The 23,574-nt window shown below is 33.0% G+C and overlaps 1 protein-coding gene across 13 annotated transcripts in view; it reads left to right on the top strand.

Annotated features, from left to right (window-relative positions):
- DCAF6 (DDB1 and CUL4 associated factor 6) overlaps nt 1-23,574 on the top strand; it is a 183,976-nt gene that overhangs the window by 117,675 nt on the left and 42,727 nt on the right. For 8 of the 13 annotated variants that reach the window (XM_025287419.3, XM_044944078.2, XM_044944081.2 and 5 more), the window contains 5 exons: nt 11,004-11,121; nt 15,850-15,953; nt 17,278-17,361; nt 17,585-17,912; nt 22,863-22,904. In XM_025287419.3, coding sequence (XP_025143204.3) covers nt 11,004-11,121; nt 15,850-15,953; nt 17,278-17,361; nt 17,585-17,912; nt 22,863-22,904 — 676 coding nt within the window. Of the gene's footprint in view, nt 1-11,003; nt 11,122-15,833; nt 15,954-17,277; nt 17,362-17,584; nt 17,913-22,862; nt 22,905-23,574 lie in introns of all 13 variants that reach the window. The other 5 variants (XM_044944080.2, XM_006051647.4, XM_006051644.4 and 2 more) reach the window with 2 other exon arrangements.

Genomic DNA, 23,574 nt, shown 5'->3' with positions numbered 1-23,574 from the left:
CAGATATTGAGTAGGCTTGGCAGAAGCTGCATGATGATAGACTTGGTAAGAAGTTCTCTGAGCAGAAATGTTCAAATGACAGCATATCCAAATGAATTAAGTCCTGAGGTTTTACATGCCTTTTTATTCAGCAGTACATCTTTTAATGTACTGGGGACTTCTACATTACAGGGTTTTATCACCTAGAGATAACGTCTACTATAAAAGTGAACTGAAACTCCCCACTGCTGTCTTTCTCACCTGGACTAATACAGTAACCTCTTAACTGGTCTTCTCACATCCTGTCAGGCTGCATCTGTTATCTCCAGGCGGAGTAAACTTTTAAAAATGTAAATCTAAGCATATTGTTATTCACTTGCCTAAAACTTTTAAACTGTTTGCCCTTGCTGCCTGCCAAATCTGCTGCCAAGTCGCCCCAGTCGTGTCTGACTCTGTGCGACCCCATAGATGGCAGACCACCAGGCTTCCCCGTCCCTGGGATTCTCTAGGCAAGAACACTGGAGTGGGTTGCCATTTCCTTCTCCCTTAAGGCAATTTAAATTTGCCCTTAAGGCAATCTAAATCCATGCCTTGGCTTGCAGAGCCCTACACTTCTGGCCCTTTCACTCACTCAGCTCTTGACAATTTGGCCTTCTTTCGGTTTTTCTAACAACACTCTAAGCTCATTTCCCTCTTAAATCTCTTGTGAATGCTATTGTCTCTACCAAAATGTTTTTGTCTTCAGCAACTTCTACTTATCAAAACTCACTTAGATACTACTTTTCCAAAAGTAGTATGACATTCTAATCTGAAGTAGTTCTCTCTTTATCTTTGTGACCTGCTATCCTTCATCACATTTGTCAGAATTTATAATCATACCTTTATTTAAGGGATTGTTTAATACCTGTCTTTCTCTGTATTCTCTGAATGTTTTCTTTCACTATGGTATATTCAGTGCCTAACACCATATCTGTTTTCATTAAACAGTAGATATTTGTTGAATGAGTGAATAAAACAATTGTTTAAGCAGTGAGATGCCCTAGAAATTATTCTAGCTTGGGAGAAACATGACCAGATTTATGTATTGGCTCATTTTGGCAGCTTTATAGATGGTTGATTGGAAGGGAGTAAAATTGAAAATAGCAAGACCATGTAAAAGGTCACATGACCTATTGCAGTGGGTCAAGTGAGAGATGATGAGTGGATGAGTAATTTGATCTTAAAGTATAGCAGTTGGAAATGAGAAGAATGGACAGGGTTTTTTTTTTGTTTTTTGTTTTTTTTTTTAAATATTTAAGAGCTAGAATTGATGGGACTTTGAGAAAGATTAGTTTTTAAAAACGAGAGAATGATACCCAGGTGTCTCGATGGGGCAATAGATAGTAATACTGTCAACTAAGATAGGGATTTCAGGAGAAACTGCCAGTTACAGGGGAAAAAAGATACATGAGATTTTCTTGATATGTTTAGTCTGAATTACCTTTGGACATCAGATGGAGAAATATCATAGTTTCTGGAAGTCACCAGAGAAGTCTGAGGTGGAGATAAAAATAGGAATTGTCAACTTACAGATAACAGTTGAAATGGTGAGAGTGGATAAAATGGTCTTAGGAAGAGAGGATTAAGTGAAAAGAGGAAAGTCTATACTACAAAGAGCAAGCAGAGAAAAGGACCTGGCTGAGGAGACAGAAAAAGAGTGATCTGAGAAATAGGGCAGAAAGAATGCTGTATCCAAAGTCACGGGAGCAGTAAAGTTCAGGGAGGAACTTGCCAGTAAGTGCATTGTGACGTAAGGCTGTCAGATATAAAAAGGACAAAGAGATTTTCTTGAATTTGGCAGTGCTTTGGCACTGCAGTTATTATGTGGAGGCAGAAGCCAGATAGTAGTGGTTGGAGGAGAAAGATTTTTTTTTTAAAGTGGAGACATTGTTATGTAGATGACTCTTTCAGTAAGCTTTTCATTACAAATGAAAAGACAGAGAAAAGGTAATGTCTGGGAGGGGGTAATATTTTCAAAACTGAGTATGTTTACAAAGTAAAGAATCTTTGTAGAAGAGTATGTATAGGGAATAATTGATGTCCTCAGATAAGCTATTTTAATCTTTGACTAGACCCTTGTTCTCCATTTTACCTTGTAGAATGGAAAAATTAGTACATTAAATAAGTTTTTTCCTGAATATATAATAATTATCTTAAGCATATTTTAAATTTCTTTTTTCTTTTCAAGAGACACTAATACATTTTTTAATTGATAATTCAGTTTTATACTTACCTCACAGTGTTCATCTTCCAGATGTCCAGGTGCTTTTACATGTTGCTTAATTTAATTTCCCATAGAGTTCATAGATTTTCTTTATTTTGATTTAGGATTACCAGGATAAAAATGTTACTAATAAAAATTTTTTAATAGTAATTGACATGTTTCACTGCAAAGATTTATTTTCTTTCACTAATTATATATACATTATTGAACTGATTGATTCCGATCAGTGTTTTCATGTATTTATTTTGAATTTTTTAAAAAAGCTTAGTCTAATATATTTAGTTTAAACCTTAAGACCATAAATGCAGCTACCTGGTTGCCTCATTATTAAAATGTTTTTTAAAGAAATAGGTGTACAGCATATATGTTGTTTTTCTCCTGTTGTGAAGTACTTTGCTGTAAAACTTACAGCTATGTGTACACACATTGACAACCTTTCTGTGTTAATTAGAAACTATTTAAATAAGCACAGTTACATTTGTCCTGCATTTAGGTTGAATAATATATTCTAATAATAGTTTTGATTTTCCTTTTATTTATATCCCTTTTATACTTACTATAAGGGGAAAAAGCCTCTTCTGACATGTACTGCTCTTGCCTCTTAATAAAACTAGCAATTTTTTCCTGTTAAAAATATTTAGGCCAGAAATTTCCCCCTCTTTTAGTAACAGTAGCAACAATAACAAAAGAAATGTATAATCTTAACATTTAACTTTTCAGAGGGTATAAGGAAATAATTGTGCCTGAGTTTTAAATTATGGCCATGACTATAGTAAGTTGCTTTATATTCATTCCAGTGATGATCATTAAGTGGAAGTTGATAATGCCATTAAGTTTGAAACTTACACCTGTAGGCAATTATGCATGTGTCAGACACTCATTTTCTATTCTAGATTTAAAGAAATAAAAATGGTAATTTGGGACATTAGAAACACAAATACTAATTATCCATTATTTTAATAAGCAGACTTCTTTTGACATTAATGAAAGGTTTACTTACAGAAGGAGACTTGTGGATGGTCAGAAACCACTGAAACAGATTTTACTAATTCTACTAGGGTAGATTGGGAATGGAAAAACTGAATGTGTCTTGTTAAGTATTATTCCCTTAAGATTATATACTGTCACCAAGTTGAAAGTTTATTTTAATATTGTCATTTTGACAATATTACATCAAGTGATATTTTAAATGACATTAAATGTACTTTGACAACTAATTTTTGTTAAATATCTAATGATTAAAGTCTGCTGTATTAGTTGGGAAATTAAGTTCAATATTCACACTGGAAAATATCTGTGTATACTGTATTTAAATTCTAGAAGAAAAAAGTTAATGAAAGCATATTTCATTTAGATTTTTTTTTTTTGTATTCTCTAGAACTAGTTATCACTTAGTTGCTTAGAATGAAATAGGTCATCTCCTTTTCCCCAACTACTAGTTTCGATTCTAACAATTAGTGATATATTTCATTTTTTGGAAGTTGGGGAAAAGGAGATGAGATAATTCATTTGCCTGTACTCACTTGTTCCACCTGTTGCTACCCAAGTCAATGTCTACATTTTTAGTTAAATTGTTTTCTAATTCAGAATTGTCTATGATAAAAATAGCTCTCATTGAATTTTAAGTATGTAACTGGCACTGTGTTAAGAAGTTTGTTTAATGAGGTAATATGATCCTCATTTTACTGATGAAGACGCCAAGACTCCAAGAGATGTGTAAAGACAAGTGAAATAAGTAGTAGAGTCATATCTGCATATCTGTTTCATTAATTTAACTCATATTAAATGCCTGTTACCTTGTGGCAAATACTAGGCCTGGTACCAGGATGCACGAATAATAAAGCTAATGCTCCCTGTGCTTGGAACATAGAGTTAATTAATAATAGTAGTAATAATAATAGAGTTATTAACCATAATAATAACATAGACACTTATATTGCATTTTTTGTGTATGTCAAACATTACTTTGAGCAATTTTTATATGTTTATTTACTTAATGCTCATCACAGTCTTATACAGCAGGTATCATTATTATCCCCATTTTCAGATAAGGAAACTGAGGTAAAGAGAGGTTAAGAAACTTGTCTAAAGTCACACATTGTGTGTCTGTGTTAGGAATGTGGTTCAAATCCAAGCAGTCTGGTTGCAGTGTCTGTGATCATGACCACTACCCTTTGCCTCATCCAACAGTAAAGACAGATGATGTAAAAATAAGTACACGTGTCATGAGAGTTAATTTTAAAAGAGGAAACAAGGTTTAGTGGGGAACACACGAGTGAGTCTTTGTTTCTTCTGGCACAGGCTCAAATAAGGTATTCCTGAGGATGAGGCATTTTAGTTGCAATCTGAAAGATGATTATATGAGTAAGTTAGGTCAAGGAGAAGGAGTAAAGGGGATAATGGACATTAATAGCATTTGCAGAGGCTCTGAGAAAATCACATTAGAATGACTAGAAGAATCCCAGTATGACTGGGGTGTGCTGTGGCTTCAAGAGATAGGTAGAGTCCGTATTGAGAAGGACCTTTTGAACTTTTTAGGGTTTTAGATTTTAAGAGCAATAGGAAGTTGGTGAAGAATTAAAAACAGGACATATGGCCTGATCTCGCTTGTTCTGAATAGAATATGAAGAATTGACTAGAGACTAAATCACTTAGGAGGTTCTCCTTAAAATTCTTATCTCCAGTAAGGATTTTAACCTGATGATAGAAATAAGGTAGAAATGTGAAGAGAGTCAAGAAATATTTAGAATGTAGAGTATACAGGATTTGATGAATGAGGCAAATAATTGAAGAGGAGTCCAGAGTATAAACTGCAGTAACAACTCCAGAATTTCTATTTGGGAGATGGTTTAGCAGTGAAAACCTGTTTGGAGGGAGAAGGGTGAGGGTGTGTCTTAAACCTGCTTTAAGTATTACAGAGCATGAGGCCAGGAGAAGAGAATTTTCAAATACAAGAGAGTTGTCTGCTTGCTGCTGAGAGATCAAATGTAGATGAGTTCTAAAAATTCTTCCACTAGATTAGTAAATTCAGAGGTGGTCAGTCTCATTAGAGCAGTTTCACTGGATTGATAGAGGGCAGATTTAGGAGAAAAAGTGGAGACGAGAAATAAGAAAATTACTTCAAAACAATAAGCAAGGAGAATGGTAGCTGGAGGGGAAAGTGGTTATTGAGAGAGTTCTTCTAAGCTGTTCATTTTCATTTTCATCTGGAAGTCACATTTTACCGTGCTAAGTAATTGATCAATCAGAGGGACAGACAGATTTGATTTTTTTTTTAAATAGAATATAGCTGAGGAAAGAGTCATGAAAATAAAAACACTGGATGAGAATTTTGGTAGGGTTTATGTGCCACATGGGATATGCATTTTTAGTTATTTTCTTACTATCTGTTCTCCCTCAAAACTGAAAGTGAAATAGGAATAGAAGACTTTTATGAACAGGGAGATATGAGACTTGACAGTTCTGGAGTACAGGGAAAGAAAGCCTATGTCACACAGATAAAATGACAACTGTATTTCAATCCATAAATTTTAAATGTCAGAGGGAAAATGGAACCAGGCATAGTCTGATTCTATATGTATCCCAACCCCATGTTTTAAGTTTAAATCACTTTTGTGTTATGTCATGAAAAAAGTATATTGGATTAAAATGATCATTATTGATATACAGGTGGATTTTGATTGTCAGAAGTAAAATTTGACTAGAATATTATTTCCAAAAGATTATATAGGAGAGATTTCCTAGTAAATATTAGTGTTAAAGTTATACTTTGTTTTTGGCTTTCATAAAATAGTTCATTTCTATATAAAGTCAGATTATACTAGTGAGAACATTGAGTTCCAAAAGAAGAGCCTTGCCTCACAGTCATCTATGTGGTGGATAGGAGTTCTCTGTTTAGAATCTACTCCTAGAAACAATTTCTCCACTTTGAATCAGAGTCAGAGTATGCCTCCTTATACAAATGATTGGAAGACTTGGATATCCAGTTGTCTTGAGTTATGCAGAAAAGTTATAGGTTCCTGACATTTAAAAATGGAAATTTTACCTTGGCCTAGAAATTATACTTCAGATGTTTGCCCTTTCTATGTATGTCAGGCAAGTTGGGGGTAAAAATTGTGGAGATAGTTGAGCTTAATTATTGATGTATCAATATTTTTTCAGAGGATTTCATCATACGTTTTGTTTCCTTGTAAATTGATTTTTATTTTAAACATTGGGCATAACAAAAGGGAAAATATTGACAAGTTCTTTGTGTAATAGAAAATCCCTGAGGCAAAGAATAAATTATTTCTACATGATCCACAAGTTATCTCAGCTACTATACATGATTAATGGTGGAAGATTGTACAGTTAGAATAGTGACCTAGCAGCAGAGAAAATGTTGGGCATAGTGGTTCTGAACTAATTATTGTGGCGATATTCTACTTAGTTATCATCATTTTGATAACTTTGTTTAAATTTATACATAGGATAGGTCTCCAGGGACATCCTAGCTAAAAGACCAAACAATATTTAGATGATATACAAATCTAGTTACCAAGATAGCATATTTTGTTATCTACTTTGAGCATGTTTTTTTTAGAGCCACAAATGATTATAGTCAAAATGCACAGACTGAATGATTTGAAAACATGTGTATTAAACAACAACAACAAAAGTTTATTTGTGGTTATTACTGTGAAAGGCTTAGAAGCTACCTAATTAAATAAAGGTCAAAGAAGTTCCTTTCAAATTATATTCCAGCCCATTCTATAATTTTTTTTCTGAGCCAGTACATTAATCTGCAAAGGGTTCTTTCTGGAAAGGATCTTTTATTTTAAATATGCTTTCTAGAATCTCATGTTACTGACTATTCACTTCTAACTCCAAAGAATGAAATCTTTTACAGTATATTGTCTTGATTTTTATGTTTTTATGACTGTGCTTCTGAAGCATATGTTTGAATGGGTGGTAGTTTGCCTGGATAGAGATCACTCTAAGCTACTAACATTGTCTGTTGTTCTTAATAGTTGAACCCAAAGCAATATGTATGGCCACCTTAGCAGGTTGAACAAATTTAAAGTGGTTTTTTCCCCTCACACTGTCCTTGTGCTGAGTGCACCACAATTTTATTGACAGTTTAATCTCTTAGTGCCCTGGAAAAGATACAGGATAGTTTTCCAATAGTCTGATGCCAAAGTGACAGTTTGCATTACCAGAACTTTGTCAGAGTTGCTGATATGAATTATATATCTTTTTTGAGAAATTACACTGACAGTTGATATTTCTTAATTAAAATGTGTTGAAGGAATCTTATTTTCTACTTAGTATTCAAATTTTTTCCAAGATAGTGTAGCAAGTAAGAACTTCATATAGAAAGAAACTTAGAGAAAAAGAATCTACCACATTATTATCAGTTTCATCATCTATAAATTGGAGATAAAAGTATGTGCAACAAAGGTTATACATATCCTGGGACATGGTAATGTTCAACAAACTTTAGTTACTGTTAGGATGGTGCGTTCTACATAATCACTGGATTTGATTAAGTTCTCAACCCTAAGACTCCTCCTAAATTAAAATCTCTACTTTTTAAGCAAAATATTTCAGTAATATATTTCTAAGTAAGCATGCAAATAATGCAGTTTTTAGGATGTATTTGCTGATCTAGATTCTAACACACAGAGCAAGGTATTGAAAATTAAAATGGTTACAAGTATTTTTTCAAATAAGGTAATAATAAAATTTAATTTCTTGGTTCTTTAGATTTTTATAGACCTTTTTAGCTTAAAATATGCACTTTATTGGAAAGTATTTGTTTACTAATTTATCTGCATTTCTGAGAAAATTCAATCTGATAGATTGTATACATCAAGAAGAGGAGTATTAAATTAGGAAGACTAGAATGAACAAGGCTAGGAAATAAATTTTTAGATTTCAGATATATAAGTGCATCAGTGCTTCAGTTGAAGAAACCAGGTTCTGTGTTGTACAGTGTTTCTGCCTGAGATGTTATTTATATTTAACGCTACAAAGAGAGAACTGAACTAGATCGAGGCAGGGGGTGGTCTGAAGTATTTGTAACTAACAGAGATATAATGATGGGCCCATTTTACTCCAGGCTGATGACTTCATTGACAGTTTAAATGAACAAATTCTGTCAACTGTAGTCATTTTGTAAATTAAATGAGTACTGCTGTGCTTTGCATGAATTTTTATAATGTGTGGGTTATATTACAGAGAGATTAAATAATAACTTGGTAATAGGTAACCTCGGAAGAAAGTATTAATTCACACTGATCATCTTAAGGATACTTCTTGCTTTTGGAGGTTGGAGGTGGTCTTGGAGGTTGGTAGATATTTTCTACACCATTTGGACCTCTCAACAGCTAGCTCTTTGTCTACTATATTCCTTTAGTCATAGCATGCAAGTATCTATAGCTGCCTCTAATTTTACTCAAAAAGGAAGTTTTGATAAAGCATTTAAATGGCTTCTTTTTTTAAACTTTTTTTAATTGAAGGATAATTTCTTTATGGTATTGCATTGGTTTCTACCAAACATCAACATGAATCAGTAAATGGCTTCTTTTTAAAAAATTTTTGTATTGTAGCATAGTTGAATTTACAGTGTTGTGCTGTTAAATGTCTTCTTAAAACTTATGCTCCTATTAACCAGAGTAGGCCTAAGAAATTCAGTCCTACAGTTCTCTCACACCTGCTTTCCCCCCCTATTCCTTCTTTACTTTAAAAGAAAAATAATAGCAAAGCAGTTTATAAAATGTTTGAGAGATAATGAAAAAAATAGCCCCAACTCTACCTCTTAACTAACCTCTTAATCTTATCATTCAGCCTTTTGGCTGTCATCACCAATTCCATATCTTAAGAATGACTGGTTTTGGCATTAGTGGAATAGAAATTTCAGCAACATAACTAAAGAATAAGGGAAAACTCTATGTGGACAAATGACTAACAGCAAATATGTCAAAGGTTGTCAAGGATAGGACAGATGCTTTAAAAGTGCCATTTGGAAATCCCTGGGTGTCCAGTGGTTAGGACTGTGGCTTTCACTGCCAAGAGTGCAAGTTCTGTCCCTGGTCAGGGAACTAAGATCCTGCAAGCCTCGTGATGTGGACCTAAAAAAAGTCCTGTTCTTGATAACTTTACATAAGCTCAAGATAGGTTAATTTGGTTATTTTATAAGAGAGCCATTTGGTAAAATACCTCCTCTAAAACACTGAATTATCATATCTTTGAAAGTTGTAATGGATGGTTAATTTTTTTTTTCTTAGCAGCTGTTTATATCAAGGACATAGTCAACAGAAGTAGTACAGAAACAGAATGAATACCGTTTGGTAGGCCAGCTTTATAACTGATTCAAACTTTTACTTTCAAAAAGCAATTAATATTATAGGAGAGGATGTCACATGAGTTAGAAATGAAGATGTAAGAACTGATACTCCTGAATTTTATCAGCTTGGCTTCTCCTCTCTTGGAGAGAATCCTTTTTCCTTTCTGCTTCTGTTCTGTATTCTTAAGTCCTGTTGTCCTCTTACAGGATAAAAGCTAGAGCAGAGTTTCTGTCAGGTTCTCTTTTAGTGAGTGCTCTAGCGTGTTCAAAAGGAATGCAGAAAGATAAGAGTTCTTTATTGCAATAAAAAGTGGGCCCAATAACCAATCTTGAGTAATTTTGATTTCATTAAGTTGTTACTGCTTATGTTGATACTGTTTTCATGACAGAAAGCTTCTTTTTAGTACCATCAGGTACTGTATCAAGTGCTTGAAATAGTATCCAGAAAATAAGTATTGTTACAGATGAGTTTTCTTTCTGCAAGGAACTGGCAGAAATATTACATGTTTGGTTATATAGCAGTTTTTATTCTGTATATACATTTTATTGTCCCCCCAAGCTGTTATTCATCATAAAATGAAAAATTTATAAAGCCCTGTTCAAATTTGTCTTTGAATATCTGAGTACTCCTTTTGGAGAGGAGGGAAGAGGTGGCTTTAAAGTGATTTTTATTGCTTTCTGAGTTTCTTAATTTTTATTTACCATTTTATAAAGATTTTATATGTTGAGATAGACATGTATTATGAGTATCAGCTATGGACTCAAGATGGAGTTGCCTCCCATAATTTAGAAAACAAATTTCTTTCAAGATTAGTTGGGGGGGAGAATGGAATATATCAAAAGGTATGATCTTATAACAGAGTTTTAGAAAATAACTAAATTTTTCTCCCCCCTCCTTCCCAATAGAGTACAGGCTGTAATCCCTCCCTAGATTGTAAGTCTATGAATTTGAAAGAACAGAAAGAATTTGATAGCAGTTAATTGCAGCAAAATTTTTACTAAACAGCTTCTTTTGGAGCCCTTGCATCTTCTCAGAATTTCTGAAGGAGCCAATGATAATTATTCTTAATACTCTAGCAACTGAAGAAAAAAAGTCCTGAGAATTCCATTAAATATAAATACCAGTTTATAAAGTATGTCATTTCATGTTAATGTTCTTTGATTCCCTAACAACTAAATACGGTTCTCAAATGTGTGTGATTTTCATCTGAATCAAAGGGAGTCATGTTGCAAAGCTAGAATTTGATTCAATGCCACTTTGAAATATAGAGTATTTCTATAACACTTGCTTTTGAACTTTAAGTGAGAACCATAACAGATGTGAGAAAGAGTTATGACAAGGACAGCCTAATTTAAGTTTTAGAAATTTTAGGAAATGTCATCTTTTTATTGATTTCAGAGACTTTTTTCAAATGTTTTAAACACAATTTTCAGATAACAATAATGAAAAGCTGAGCCCCAAACCAGGGACAGGTGAACCAGTTTTAAGTTTGCACTACAGCACAGAAGGAACAACTACAAGCACAATAAAACTGAACTTTACAGATGAATGGTAAGTTAATGTTTTTGTAAAGATGTTCTTAGCCGTTTTGTAGGATTGTATTAGATATTATTTTTAACAGTTCATCTTTGTTTTGCAATAATGTATTGGTTCTCAAACTTTAGCATGCTTCAGGATCACTTGGAAAGCTTCTTAAAACACAGATTACTAGACCCCATTCTCAGAGTTTGAGGTGGAGTCAGAGAATTTGCATTTCTAAAAAATTCCCAGGTGATACTGATATTGCTGGTCCTGGGATATTTTTCTGATAGAAAATGCAAAGGATGCTCAATCACCAATATACTAATAGTGCAAAAATTAATAAGCCTAACATTTTGGAGCTTTTTGCAGGCTTGGTCCAATGTAAAAGATGTATGTTTATGTATATATACATATATATTTTTGGTTTGACATTATTTTAATGATACTGAATATATTTAATTCTCCCCTACATTTAGAATTAACTTTATAATAAATATTCCCATATTACTACTTAGTTTTCATAAATATTATTTTGTCAGCTAATAGAATCCATCAAAAGGATGTACCATAGTTTTACTTATCCATTTCCTTTTAGTTAGGCAGTGAAGTTACTTATTTTTACCAAATAAGACTATGGATATCTTTGTTTACAAGCTTTTTTCCTACTTTTAAGGTGATTGATTTGGGGTACTTTTTCCAGAAATAAAACTGTATCTAGATTAAAAGATATTGAAAAATTATTTTCAAAAGGATCATCTGTCATTACATTTCTCCCAACAGCATATGAAAGTACATGTTTTGCTGTCTCCAGGCCAGTATTCAATATCAGTATATTCATTTATTTGTAACTTACGTATTTGATTTTTCAATAATTTTTATTTAGTTTATTACTAGTGAGTTTGAACTTCAGTAGTTGTATAGATTCTTTTTGATGGCATTTCTGATTATATTTATTGCTCATTAATCTAGTTAAATATGATATTTAAAAAATTAGCTATGTGAACTTCCTAAATTCTTTGCCACTGTCTCATTGCCTTTATCATGAGAGACAGCATCCAAAATACTGTATTTGAATTTATTATTGTTATCATGTACATTAATATATAGGCAATATAATCTTTAACATAATTAATTATATATTAATATAATTATATGTGATTATATGGTGGTTATGTTAATCATTTAATAACCAATATATTAATTATTCTAGATAATTGATATATTAAATTGTACATTATTATATATTATATGTTAGTATAATATATAATATGTTGTATATAAATGATATATAATATAGTTATATATTGTTTATTAATATATAATTAATTATGTTGATATATGATAATATTTATTGTAATTCACAGGTTTCCATTTGTGTTTCTGTGTGTTTTTTAATATTAAAATCTTTGATTGAATAGCATTTTCATGTATTATTATTGAATACCTTCTGTGTTTCAAAGACTGCTCTAGACTTTGGGAATACACTGATGAAAAAAATAGACAAAAAATATCCCTGCCCTATTTGAGCTTACTCTCTAGGTATGGGAGGCAGACAATAAACATAATAAATAAATGAATTATATAGCAAAAGCCTATTAAATGGTATTAAGTGCTATGGAAGAAAATAGACCAGGTAAAGATGATTGGAAAACCCCGGGAAAGGGTAGGCATCATTGAGAAGATGAGATTTGGGCAGTTTAAAGGGTAAGGAGGAGTGAGCTATGCATATCTGGGGGAAGAGCATCCTATGCAGAGAGAAAGCCAGTACAATGGCGCTGAAGTAGGAGCAGTCTTAGTATGTTCAAAGATGTTAAAAAGAAAAGAAAACAAAACAGTGTAGCTGGAGTGGAGTGACCAAAGGAGAGAGTAGTAATGGATAAGGTCAGCCAGGGAAGTGAGAAGGGTCTTAAAAGGGAAAAGGATATCTCTGGCTGTGTAGATCTGGTTGTGTAGAGAATAGGCCTTGGGTAGGCAACCCACTCCAGTGTTCTTGCCTGGAGAATCCCAGGGACGGGGGAGCCTGGTGGGCTGCTGTCTGTGGGGTTGCACAGAGTCAGATACGACTGAAGCGATTTAGCAGCAGCAGCAGCAGAAACCGAAAGACCAGTTAAAAGGCTTTGGCGGTAAGCAAGGTGAGAGGTGTTGTTCAGTCGCTTAGTTGTGTCTGGCTCTTTGCGACCCCGTGGACTGCAGCACGCTAGGCTGAGGTGGTGTCTTGGACCAGGATGGGAGCAGTGGAGGTAGTAAGAAGAGATTGGATTCTAGATGCATATTTGAAGGCATGGTCAATAGAATTTCTTTATGATCTCTACTGTTTGACCTCAGCTTTTAAAAATTATGATATCCCTGGCTCTTTTTCTTAGTATATAATTTAAGATCACAAAAGATTATCATATTTATTCTTAAGTCTTTTCTCATGTTTCTGTACAGAAGGGACTGATTTCTTATCAAGAATCTCATCTGAGCATATTTTAACCAAACATCTTTAGTCCCACTCTTCTTTTGAATGGTACTTTTTCTTCTTTGAAAACTAACCATGAATTATATTCTCTTATTTACTAGTTTCTTATTTCTTTATCAAAAAAGTAGGTAGCCTTTTTTTCTGGTTATACAAGTATTCTGTATTCATTATAAAAAACATTTTTAAAATGCAGTCTTTTTCATCTATGCCGGTATGATGTCTTGCTTTTATTTTAGTTTCTTTGATGACAGGAAGGCAATAGAGTACACAGACAAATAGTTGGGACTCTGAACCTGACTAGCTGTCAGACCTCTGTAAATACCAGTTTTTTCATCTGAAAATGGGAATATTTAATACAACCTTCCTCAGGGTTTATTGGGAAGATTTAATGAGACCATGCAGAAAAGGTACATAGCACTTAGCTCGTTGACTGGCACACAATAAGCTTTAAGTAATTGTTAGCTACAATTGTCATCTTTTATAAATTGCCTTTCACATCCTTGGCCCAGTTTTTTACTGTGGTGTTTATGTTTTTCTTAATAACTTATAAGAGATATATAGAATTAGGTGAGGATAATATCATTTGTCTTTCATTTGTTGCAGATATTTTCCCCAGTTTATTGTTTGTCTTTAAGTTTGCTTACGGTAGTTTCACTTTATGGTTTCAGCTTGTGAGCTAATTAATGCTCCTTGTCCTTCTCAGAATTAGAGGAAGATTTCTTCTTGATTTCCTTTTATAGTTCTGTGCTTTTATATTAAAAATATGTTTAATCTTTTTATAGTTTATTTTACCATAAAGTATGATGTAGGGCTTATAGCTCAATTTTTCCACATGGCTTTTCCTTTTTCCCAGTACCTTTTATTGAACAATCTAGTCAGTCATTTATCTATAATTTTAAAATACCGTATTCACACATGCTAAATGTATTTACTTGATTACTTGTCTTTTCCATTAATGGCTCTGTATTCCTACATCAGTGCCCTATCATAATTTCTACACTGAGCATTCTATTTAAGCCTGTATCATAACTTTCTCAATGGGGGAAAAAAAAAAGATTTATATATCACATTGGCTTATCTTTATCAGAATTGCTATACCTAACTTTTTGGTTATAAAGAAATACATGTTCATTGCAAAAGAAATAAGAATCTTAAAGAAAAGTTGAAAAAAAAATTACAGTAACCGAACTGAGATGACAGTTAACATTGGTGTCATCTTTCTGATATTTTTCAGATAAATATCCTTTCTGATCTTTTCCTCTGTGTATATACCCATGTAGATATGCATTTTTCTTAAAAATATATATGGATGCCATTAAAAAAAATTAAATTGACTTCCATAATTAGCCAAAAAAAGCTTTTGTAAAATTTTGACAAACATTCCATAATTTTTATTGTTTATTGAGTCACTGCTATTTGTCTATGATTAACGTTTTTTAAGTTGTTGTAGCCATTCAGTTTTTTCTTGTTCACATCTTTACTAAATTTAAGAAATTGTTTCATTTTTCTGAATTTAATTTTAACCTTAATAAGATTGTTATACATTTTCTTCTATTTTCTTTCCCACTCAATTCCCTTTTTACACATATGTCATGATTTGTCACAGAATGTTCATTGAAAATTATTTATTTAACTTGGTATGGTGTTCTGCTCTAGCCAGAAATTCTAACAGAATTATGGTTATCATCAGGTAGGTATTAAAACTAAAATAGAAAAACATTATTCTCTCCTTCTACAAAACTATGGTGTCGATCACTTGCCATATTTGAACAGCAATCTAGGACTGGCAGTGATCTACAAAGGGCAATTCAAAGACCAAAGAAACTTCTAGGCCTCTTTTCAAGTATCAATTTAAAAGTAGCCTAAAACAATAAAGTCTAAAAGGGTATATGATCAAAGTTTGTAAAATCAGTAAGAATTTTAATATGGTGAAACATCTGTAGTGAGGACAAGAAGAGAGATTATGTAATTAAGTTAAAATTCAATAGAGAGACTTGTAAAAATATATACGAGATCGTAGGAGCATCAGTGAAGAATTTATATTTTTAAGTCTCTCTTTAATATTAAAAGTGGATTAGAATAATCACCTTGATTTTTTTTAAGTGATGTTTCACAAGTACTGCTAATATAAATCTTGTGTTTTATTTGTATCCTGAATTTTTTTGATCAACTTCTCTAGTTGTAAAATATTATAGTCTGAATTTTTTTGATCAGCTTCTCTAGTTGTAAATTACAAAAATTATCCTAAGAGTTGACATTTATTAACTTCTTGGTGAAATAGCTTGTCTTGATTGTAGGAGCAGTACTGCCTCAAGTTCCAGAGGAAATGGGAGCCACTGCAAATCTGAGGATCAGGAGGAATCCTTGGTTCCACAGAGCCCAGTGCAACCACCAGAAGCAAGTAAGGTGATATTTTGTCCTGACAAAACCCGATGTTGGATGTTTGTTTACCTATTTTTCTGATACATCAGTGCTACAGTTTTGTTTTTTAACTTTTGCATCAGTAGTCCACTCACTGCTGTTGATGAATTATCAATAGCAAACGCAAAAGATAGGGACCTTAAGCATTTAAGATGAGGCATCACAGGGAAGTGTAGTTCCCCTCTGTGGGTACAGTGGCCCAGCATAGATGGTCATCATACTGACAATACATTAGATATAAATGTTGGCTTGAGTTATCATTACCATTTTTATACCTAGCAGTGAAATCCAGAGTATCTATCTTGATTTTTTTCAAAGAATATAGGTTGTTTATGGAGGGAAAGAAAAAAGAGTTAAAATCTAAACAGGTTATGAGTGAATCCTGTTTTATATAAGAAGAGCCATTTGGAGAATGTTTTTAGAACCCTTTCCTGGAATATTTTTATGTGATCATCATATGAAATTTAGGGCTTAGTACAGCCTTAGAACACAGTAGATTTTCAGTACATATTTGATAAATGAATTCATGAATCGTTTTTCATTAAATGAATACATACTTCAGTGTAACAGAGCTAACAAGAATTAAATACATATAAGGAGAAGGCAATGGCACCCCACTCCAGTGTTCTTGCCTGGAGAATCCCAGGGACTGGGAAGCCTGGCGGCCTGCCGTCTATGGGGTCGCACAGAGTCAGACACGACTGAAGCAACTTAGCAGCAGCAAGATGACTATCTAGCAAGCAGATGTCCAATTAGGAACAAAAAAACCTGATCCTTCATAGGTCTATAGAATTAAATACCAGAAATAAATATTTTCAGTAGCCAAATAGAATTTATGGTGAGGCTAACTTTACTCTTTGCTCATGATAGTTCAAATTAGACCAAGTATATGACAAAAGGAAGAAAAATACTCAGTTTTTAAGTTTACATTCTTTGACATTTAGGGGAAAATAAAATCAAAATGAGGAATGTCAGTTGGGAGGAATAATCTCAAGCAGGATTCTTCACATAGAGTTCATGAAGGTCCATGCATAGGCTTTGGGAAGAGGCAGTGGGCAGAAGTGATAAACAAATAGCGAATACCCAAATCTGTTCCTGATAGTATTTTACTATTTTGTGGGTACAAACATAGTATTTGCATTATACTCTGGGGGAGTTTTTATCTGAGTGTCAGAGGTTTCTATGACCCTAAAAGGGTTAAGAACTGCTTAGGTATAGGAAACGTAGAATATTAATTAAATTAGTGTTTATTTTTCTTAACCAAAAAAAGTTAGGATTTAATGATAATTTGGTTTAATTCCCAGAAACTCCTGAAGAATCATCAGAGGATGTGACACTTCAGGAAGGTACATCTGCAGAAAGCACAGTTCAAAACCATATAGATAAAGGTGAGTTGTTTTGTTCTCCTTAGATAATTCCTTCATATAGGAAAGCAAGAAGCCTTAATCTGTGTTAGTCTCTCCAGAGTTAGAGACCATTTCCAAATAGATGTATTGTGGAATTTTGTTCTTCATGTAGGGGAATTAGATTTATATTAGAAAATGTCTGAAGTTAGATTAAATAATTAGTGTTGCTGACATGACCAATTATTACTACTTTATTTTCTGACAGCACAATCAGATAAGTTTACTTCTGAGTCATTGGATTCTGGCTCAGGAGAAAGGAATGACTTCAATCTTGATAGCCCTTGTGGGGTTGCAGAAGAATCCACTTTGTCTGAAAAAGGCAAAGAACCAGGAACTTCAGATCAAACTAGCACTCCAAGTGCTTCCAGACATAGTACCAGCAATCCTGAGCCTCAGTCACAAACAGAAGCCATCGGGCCTTTGGCCCATGAGGAAACATTGACCAGGGACTCTGCTCTCCAGGACACAGATGATAGTGACGACGACCCAGTCCTGATCCCGGGTGCAAGGTATCGAGCAGGACCTGGTGATAGGTTGGTAAATTTTTAATTAACATGAACTATAAAAATATAATTCACAAGGCTTTCTTTCTTTCTTTGAAGTTATGTAAAAAGAGTGTCTCCGTTTTTGACAGTTACTTCCTCTAAGCGTGTCTCAGGCATATAAACTCATAGAATTTTGTAAACTATAAGTAATTTCACATATTACATGTTGCATTCTTTGAGCAAAAGAAGAAGATACAAAGAATTGCTGTTTATCTTCAGCACAAAGGCTTGATCTTCAGTTTACAGATTCAGAGGAAGGAATATGGAGGATGACCAACAGGTTATTTACTGAGTTAGGGTTATCTTTAGTTGTTAGGTTGCCTCATAGAGATCTTGGCCTGTATCAGTTTGGGGTTTTTTTAGCGTTTAGTTTTTCTGCTTTTTTCTTAACCCTGGATTAAGGTAGTGTGATAAATTTCTCTTTTTGAGAACATTGTGTTTTTCTCTGACTTTTACTAAGTAACTCAGTTTCAGAAATGAAAAGTCATGCCAAGTAACATATTTTAACTGCAGTAAAGAATTAAATTGCTTACATGTTCATAACTTTTTCTATTTTTGATTTTATGTGTTCATAAGGATATATTTTATTTTTTTAGTAGGTAAAGTAAATCTTTAAAGTATATTGCATTCCATACGTTCCTAAAACTATTTCTATAATTAGTGCCATCATATCTCATTGTAAGTTCTGTCCTATTCCAGGGAATCAGATTTTACCTTTAAAATCTTAGCTTTCACAGGCATGAAGAATTTTATCACGTGTATTTATGCTCAATGTACTGCTGTTTATAAAATGTTCTGACATTTCTGTCAAGTGAAAAATACAATGAAAATATTAATTTACCATTAAAGAGTGGCAGTGTTATATAATGATAAAGAGCATAATGACTTTAATTCTGGTTTTATCATTTACTAGTTGTTTCCTCATTCAAATTACTTAGTATCTCTTAAAGGTTCAGTTTCCTTATCTATAAAATGAGATTATAATTGTTTAGAATTGTTGTCAGAATTTAGAAGAAAATCAGTCAAAGGACTTGTCTCACTTTGAAAGCACTAAATAAATGATAGGTGTATTAAATAACCAAGACATTCCATGTAGCTACTTAGACTTTAAAAAGCAATTACAATAAGAATGGCTCTAGAGAGGACAAGCAAAATTCCTGAATATAGTAACTTGAAGTTCAGTTTAGCTGCCTTTTCTTAACTATGAAAAGATGGATAAGTATCTGCCTTTAGTCATATTTGGTCAAAGTGTTTACTTTGCAGTGACTTTTAAACAACATTTTGTCGTCACCTAACACACATTAGTCTTCAAATTCTTAGTATATATTTTAGACAAGTAAAACTTAGTTTCATTTCTTTCCATACTCAGAGGGAGTCCCATAGAATATTATTACCACTTGATGTATGCAAATAAGGTTGGCAGGCATGACACAATTTGAAAATCAAACTGATGGTTTCTAAAACCTAGGATGGAGAGCCAGAGACTCTAACTATTTTATGCTTGTACATTTTTGGCTTTCAAATTATATAAGCAAACATATGTCCTTCATTTTTTATCTATACTTACATAGCTTAAATGATACTAAGGTCGTAATTGAAAATGAAATTCAAGTATCCACTTCTAGTAAAATGTACCATGTCACTTATCAGGTCTGTTTGTTTAGATAGGAATTATATATTTTTGGTAAATATTAGACACTTGCAAAAAATAATAATTATTTAACATCTTGTATTCAGGCTAATTATATAACACTTTTACCTGGCATACATTGTAGATGAGGAAACTTGAGGTGCTAAGCAGAGATTTTGTATATCCTAGACCTAAGGAAATTTTTTTTTTTAACACGGTAGTATAACATGAATGAGAAAGGAAAATTTGTGGGGAGAATGGGTCCTAGAGAATGCAGAACATCTTGCAGCATATTGTCCTTACTTTGGATATCTTACTAGACTATATTATCTTTCTATTGAGTATTATCATTTACTTAGCATTTTTGTAAATACTTACATGATTTATATATTTTAGGGATTCTCCTGAAGTTTAGACATGCCACAGAATTGGCACCTGATAGCTTCATTGACCCAAGAAACCCATTTGCTGAACTAGACTAGCAGAATCTTTTAGAGGAGAGATGATCAGGTTCAACAGCCTGAAAGTGACCCCACTTCGCGCATGTACTCTTAAATTTGTGCTCTCATGGTTAGATCCAGATTTGAAACCACCTCTTGGTCTGTATTTGCTTCCCTGCTTTTTTTTTTTTTAACTATTATTTAATATTCTGTATAGTCAGTTTAGGTATTTAGCCTTTTTTGTCCTATATATTATTTAGTTATTTGTCCTATATATTATTCTATAGGACATAGCAGTAAATTTACTTAAGAGTAATAGAAAGATAATAAAATTCTTCCTTTTGAGAAAATTAATTTATTGAAGAGGACAAGTACGCAAGCCATTTATAAATAGAAAATAGTTTTAATAAATATATGAAATTAGATACAATATTATATCAGTGTGTACACGTACATACACAAAGTTATACATACTGAGATAATGCTGAGGTGATTAAAGTGGCTGTTTCATAATTACATTAGTTTTCCTTTGAAATTTGCATTATTCTTTCCTAGCTATTTACCAAAAAAATTTGCAAATGATGTAAGATCTTCCTTCTGACTTTTCTGTAAATAATTTTGATAATTCCTAACTTTCTGAGTACCAAATTGATTAAATTTTGAACTACCTATATAGAGTATACTTTTTATTTCTGTACCTTTCTAAGGGCTCTTCATCCCTGGCCATTTATCTTACTTCCAGAATTTGGAGGAATGAGTATGTTGACTTTTTTGTTCTAAAGAAAGAAAGTTTAAGAAATTTTACTTCTTAAGAACATGAAAAGAATCATTCACCAGCTTAAGAATAAGCATATGATTTTTGTTCCTGAGAATTTCTATTTCCAAGGGAATAAAGAATTCCAAAGCTCTGCCGTAAAACTCATACCATTTGGTTCTTAGAGTCTAAGTAAACATCTCACTTGGATGAAATGCCAAACTAAAAGGATGCATGTCCCCTCTTGCTGCCATTTGAGAAACCCAGTCAAGATTAGTTTGGTTAGGCCAGAGAGATGGTCCCAAAATTAAAAATGGTTAAAGAGTATATACTTAGATTTGTACTTTAATTTGATGAAGAATTCCATAGTGGATCTCATAAATTTTTTGCCACACATTTAATTTTTAAATGAAATCTAAAAAGTTTGTAGCTAAGCCATTTTTGACACGTTTAATGAAAATATCAAAACAGTTCTTTGCAATACAAAGTTACAATTTTTTAAATAAAGATTTGCATTCTTATAATTCGGTTAAATAAATATGACCCAGGTTTTCACTTTTGAGCTGAGATCAAGCATGAGAAGGAAATGTGTTAGAAAATAAAATGTTAGCCTTAACGACTAACATAGGTATTTTAAAATCTCTTCTTATTAAATATAGCTAGTCTCAGTCTAAATATAACTGGGACTGTCTATAGCAGAGGCCAGCAGACTTTTTCCTAAAAAGCTAAAGAGGAAATATTTTAGGCTTTACTGGCCAGGAGGCAAAGTGGAGGCTATTATGTAAGCACTTACATAACCATATAAGAGGTAACCATTTATAAAAACCACTGGTCTCTTGTGGTTCATTACAAAAATAGGCAGCTGGTCAGATTTGGCCCAAGAGCCGTAGTTTGCTGATCCCTGCTTTATAGCAGATCAGTCTTATAGAAAGAAACCAAGCTATAGTATATGGTAAAATTCCTCTGTTGACAGATTATCAAAGTTCAAAACAAATCTGTGAATCACCACGTTAGATCTCCTTTAACTTTGTTTATAGCAGGAACACAGAACATTAGATGGAAACTAAATTGAAGAAAGAAATAATCAAACATATCTACTTTTTAATATGGTTTAAAAAAATAAATAAAAGTAGTATGTACATCTCTTAGGGATTTTATGTATTGGATTTAGAGACATAAACAGGTGCTCTTGGAATGAAAGAAAAGTGGTTTTGTGTTTAGAGGTTTATTGTTTAGATGGTCTTCATGTAAACTGTTTTCAGCACACCAAATCCAACTTCTAGTAAATGATAGGATGGCCTGACAGTTCATCCTCTTGACAAACCCAAGAGGTTTTTACTCTCTAAAAAGAGACAAGCATCTAAGTAAGCTTTCTGAAGAAGTTCTCAAAGAGTCTTGAATAGATTTTTATAGACTCAGTTAAGATGCTCTAAAATTGTTTTCTATAAAGATTAAAGATACCACTTTTTAAAAATGTTTCTTATTTGCATAGAAATTCAGTTCTATTTACCTATTTTGGACTATGGAACATAGCCTTCTTGAAAGCCAAAATTCTTTGCATACTGTAAATTTGCTGTCATCTATTGAATCATCATTATAATCACTTTTTCAGTATTTTTAGTGATTCAAGTTTATTTTTTATTAAAATTTCAGAGAAAAAAATAATCATAGAGAAAGAACTGAACTCCTAGGGAGTTAAAAGCTCTGTTATTCTTTACTTGCTTGTTATCCAGTCTTATGTTTAGGACAAATGAATCAGCTCAGGGCTTAATTATTTAGTTCCTGTGTTCCAGTGGATGGTATTGATAACATGACTCTGCAAGTTCCCTGCTTTCTGTAACAAGGTTGGGTTCTAATCTTTTTATAAGATAAAGGGATTAAGTACAATGTTTTCCTTCCAGTCTATCTTCAGTGAGCTACTTGTCTTTAATTTCCTCATATACATGTAGTTGAATGACATATTCTCACACAATACCCTGAGTCACAAAGGGTAACAAAAGTATTTTAGATTTATATGATTAATGATAAAAGTAGTGGCCTTCATGCTTTAAGTATTTGGTTCTTTGAAGTGAAGTCTTTGTGAGTGACTTTAGTTATTGTGTTCCCTTCACTAGATTTAATATCAGAGGAACAACAATAGGTGATAGAATAATGAGGTAATTCAGTATGTTCCTTCATTATTTTACTTTATGATGAATATGCTAGGTCTTCTTTTTTCCACAGCTAACCACTTTTCCTATTAACAGTTAATACTTCTTTGAACTTAACTGAACTCAAGTGCTAAGCATTATACATTGGGTTGCTTTTCAGAAACTATATTTAGCTGCATGCACTGCATGGGAATAGAATGAAAAGAAATTTCTTGTGTGCAGATGTACTTGATGTTCACTTCAGGTGTGTCATATGATAAAGTAACTGTAATCTGAAATTGTTGTTTAGTGGCTCGGTTGTGTCCTAATCTCTTGTGATCCCATGGACTGACTGCCAGGCTCCCCTGTCCATGGGATTTCCCAGGTAAGAATACTGAAGTGGGTTGCCATTTCCTTCTCCAAGGGATCTTCCCAACCCAGGGATGAACCACGTTTCCTGCAGGCAGATTCTTTACTGCTGAGCCACCAGGGAATCCCATAATCTAAAATGATGTACTTTAAATATTAGCTAATACTGCTGTGTGATACTAAATTACTAGATTGCATTCTTCAACAAAATACTCAAAGCAAGTAGCTAATATTAGCTAACTTGTTGAAGAATGCAATTTGTGTTTTTTTAAAAACTCAGTTGGGGTAGCATTTAGCAGCTTTTTTGCTTGAAATCAGTAACAAAAAG

Source organism: Bubalus bubalis, chromosome 6 (genome assembly GCF_019923935.1).
Source record: "Bubalus bubalis isolate 160015118507 breed Murrah chromosome 6, NDDB_SH_1, whole genome shotgun sequence".
Lineage (NCBI taxonomy): Eukaryota > Metazoa > Chordata > Mammalia > Artiodactyla > Bovidae > Bubalus > Bubalus bubalis.
The sequence above is the reverse complement of the archived record's forward strand: the minus strand, read 5'-3'. Positions and strand labels throughout refer to the sequence as shown.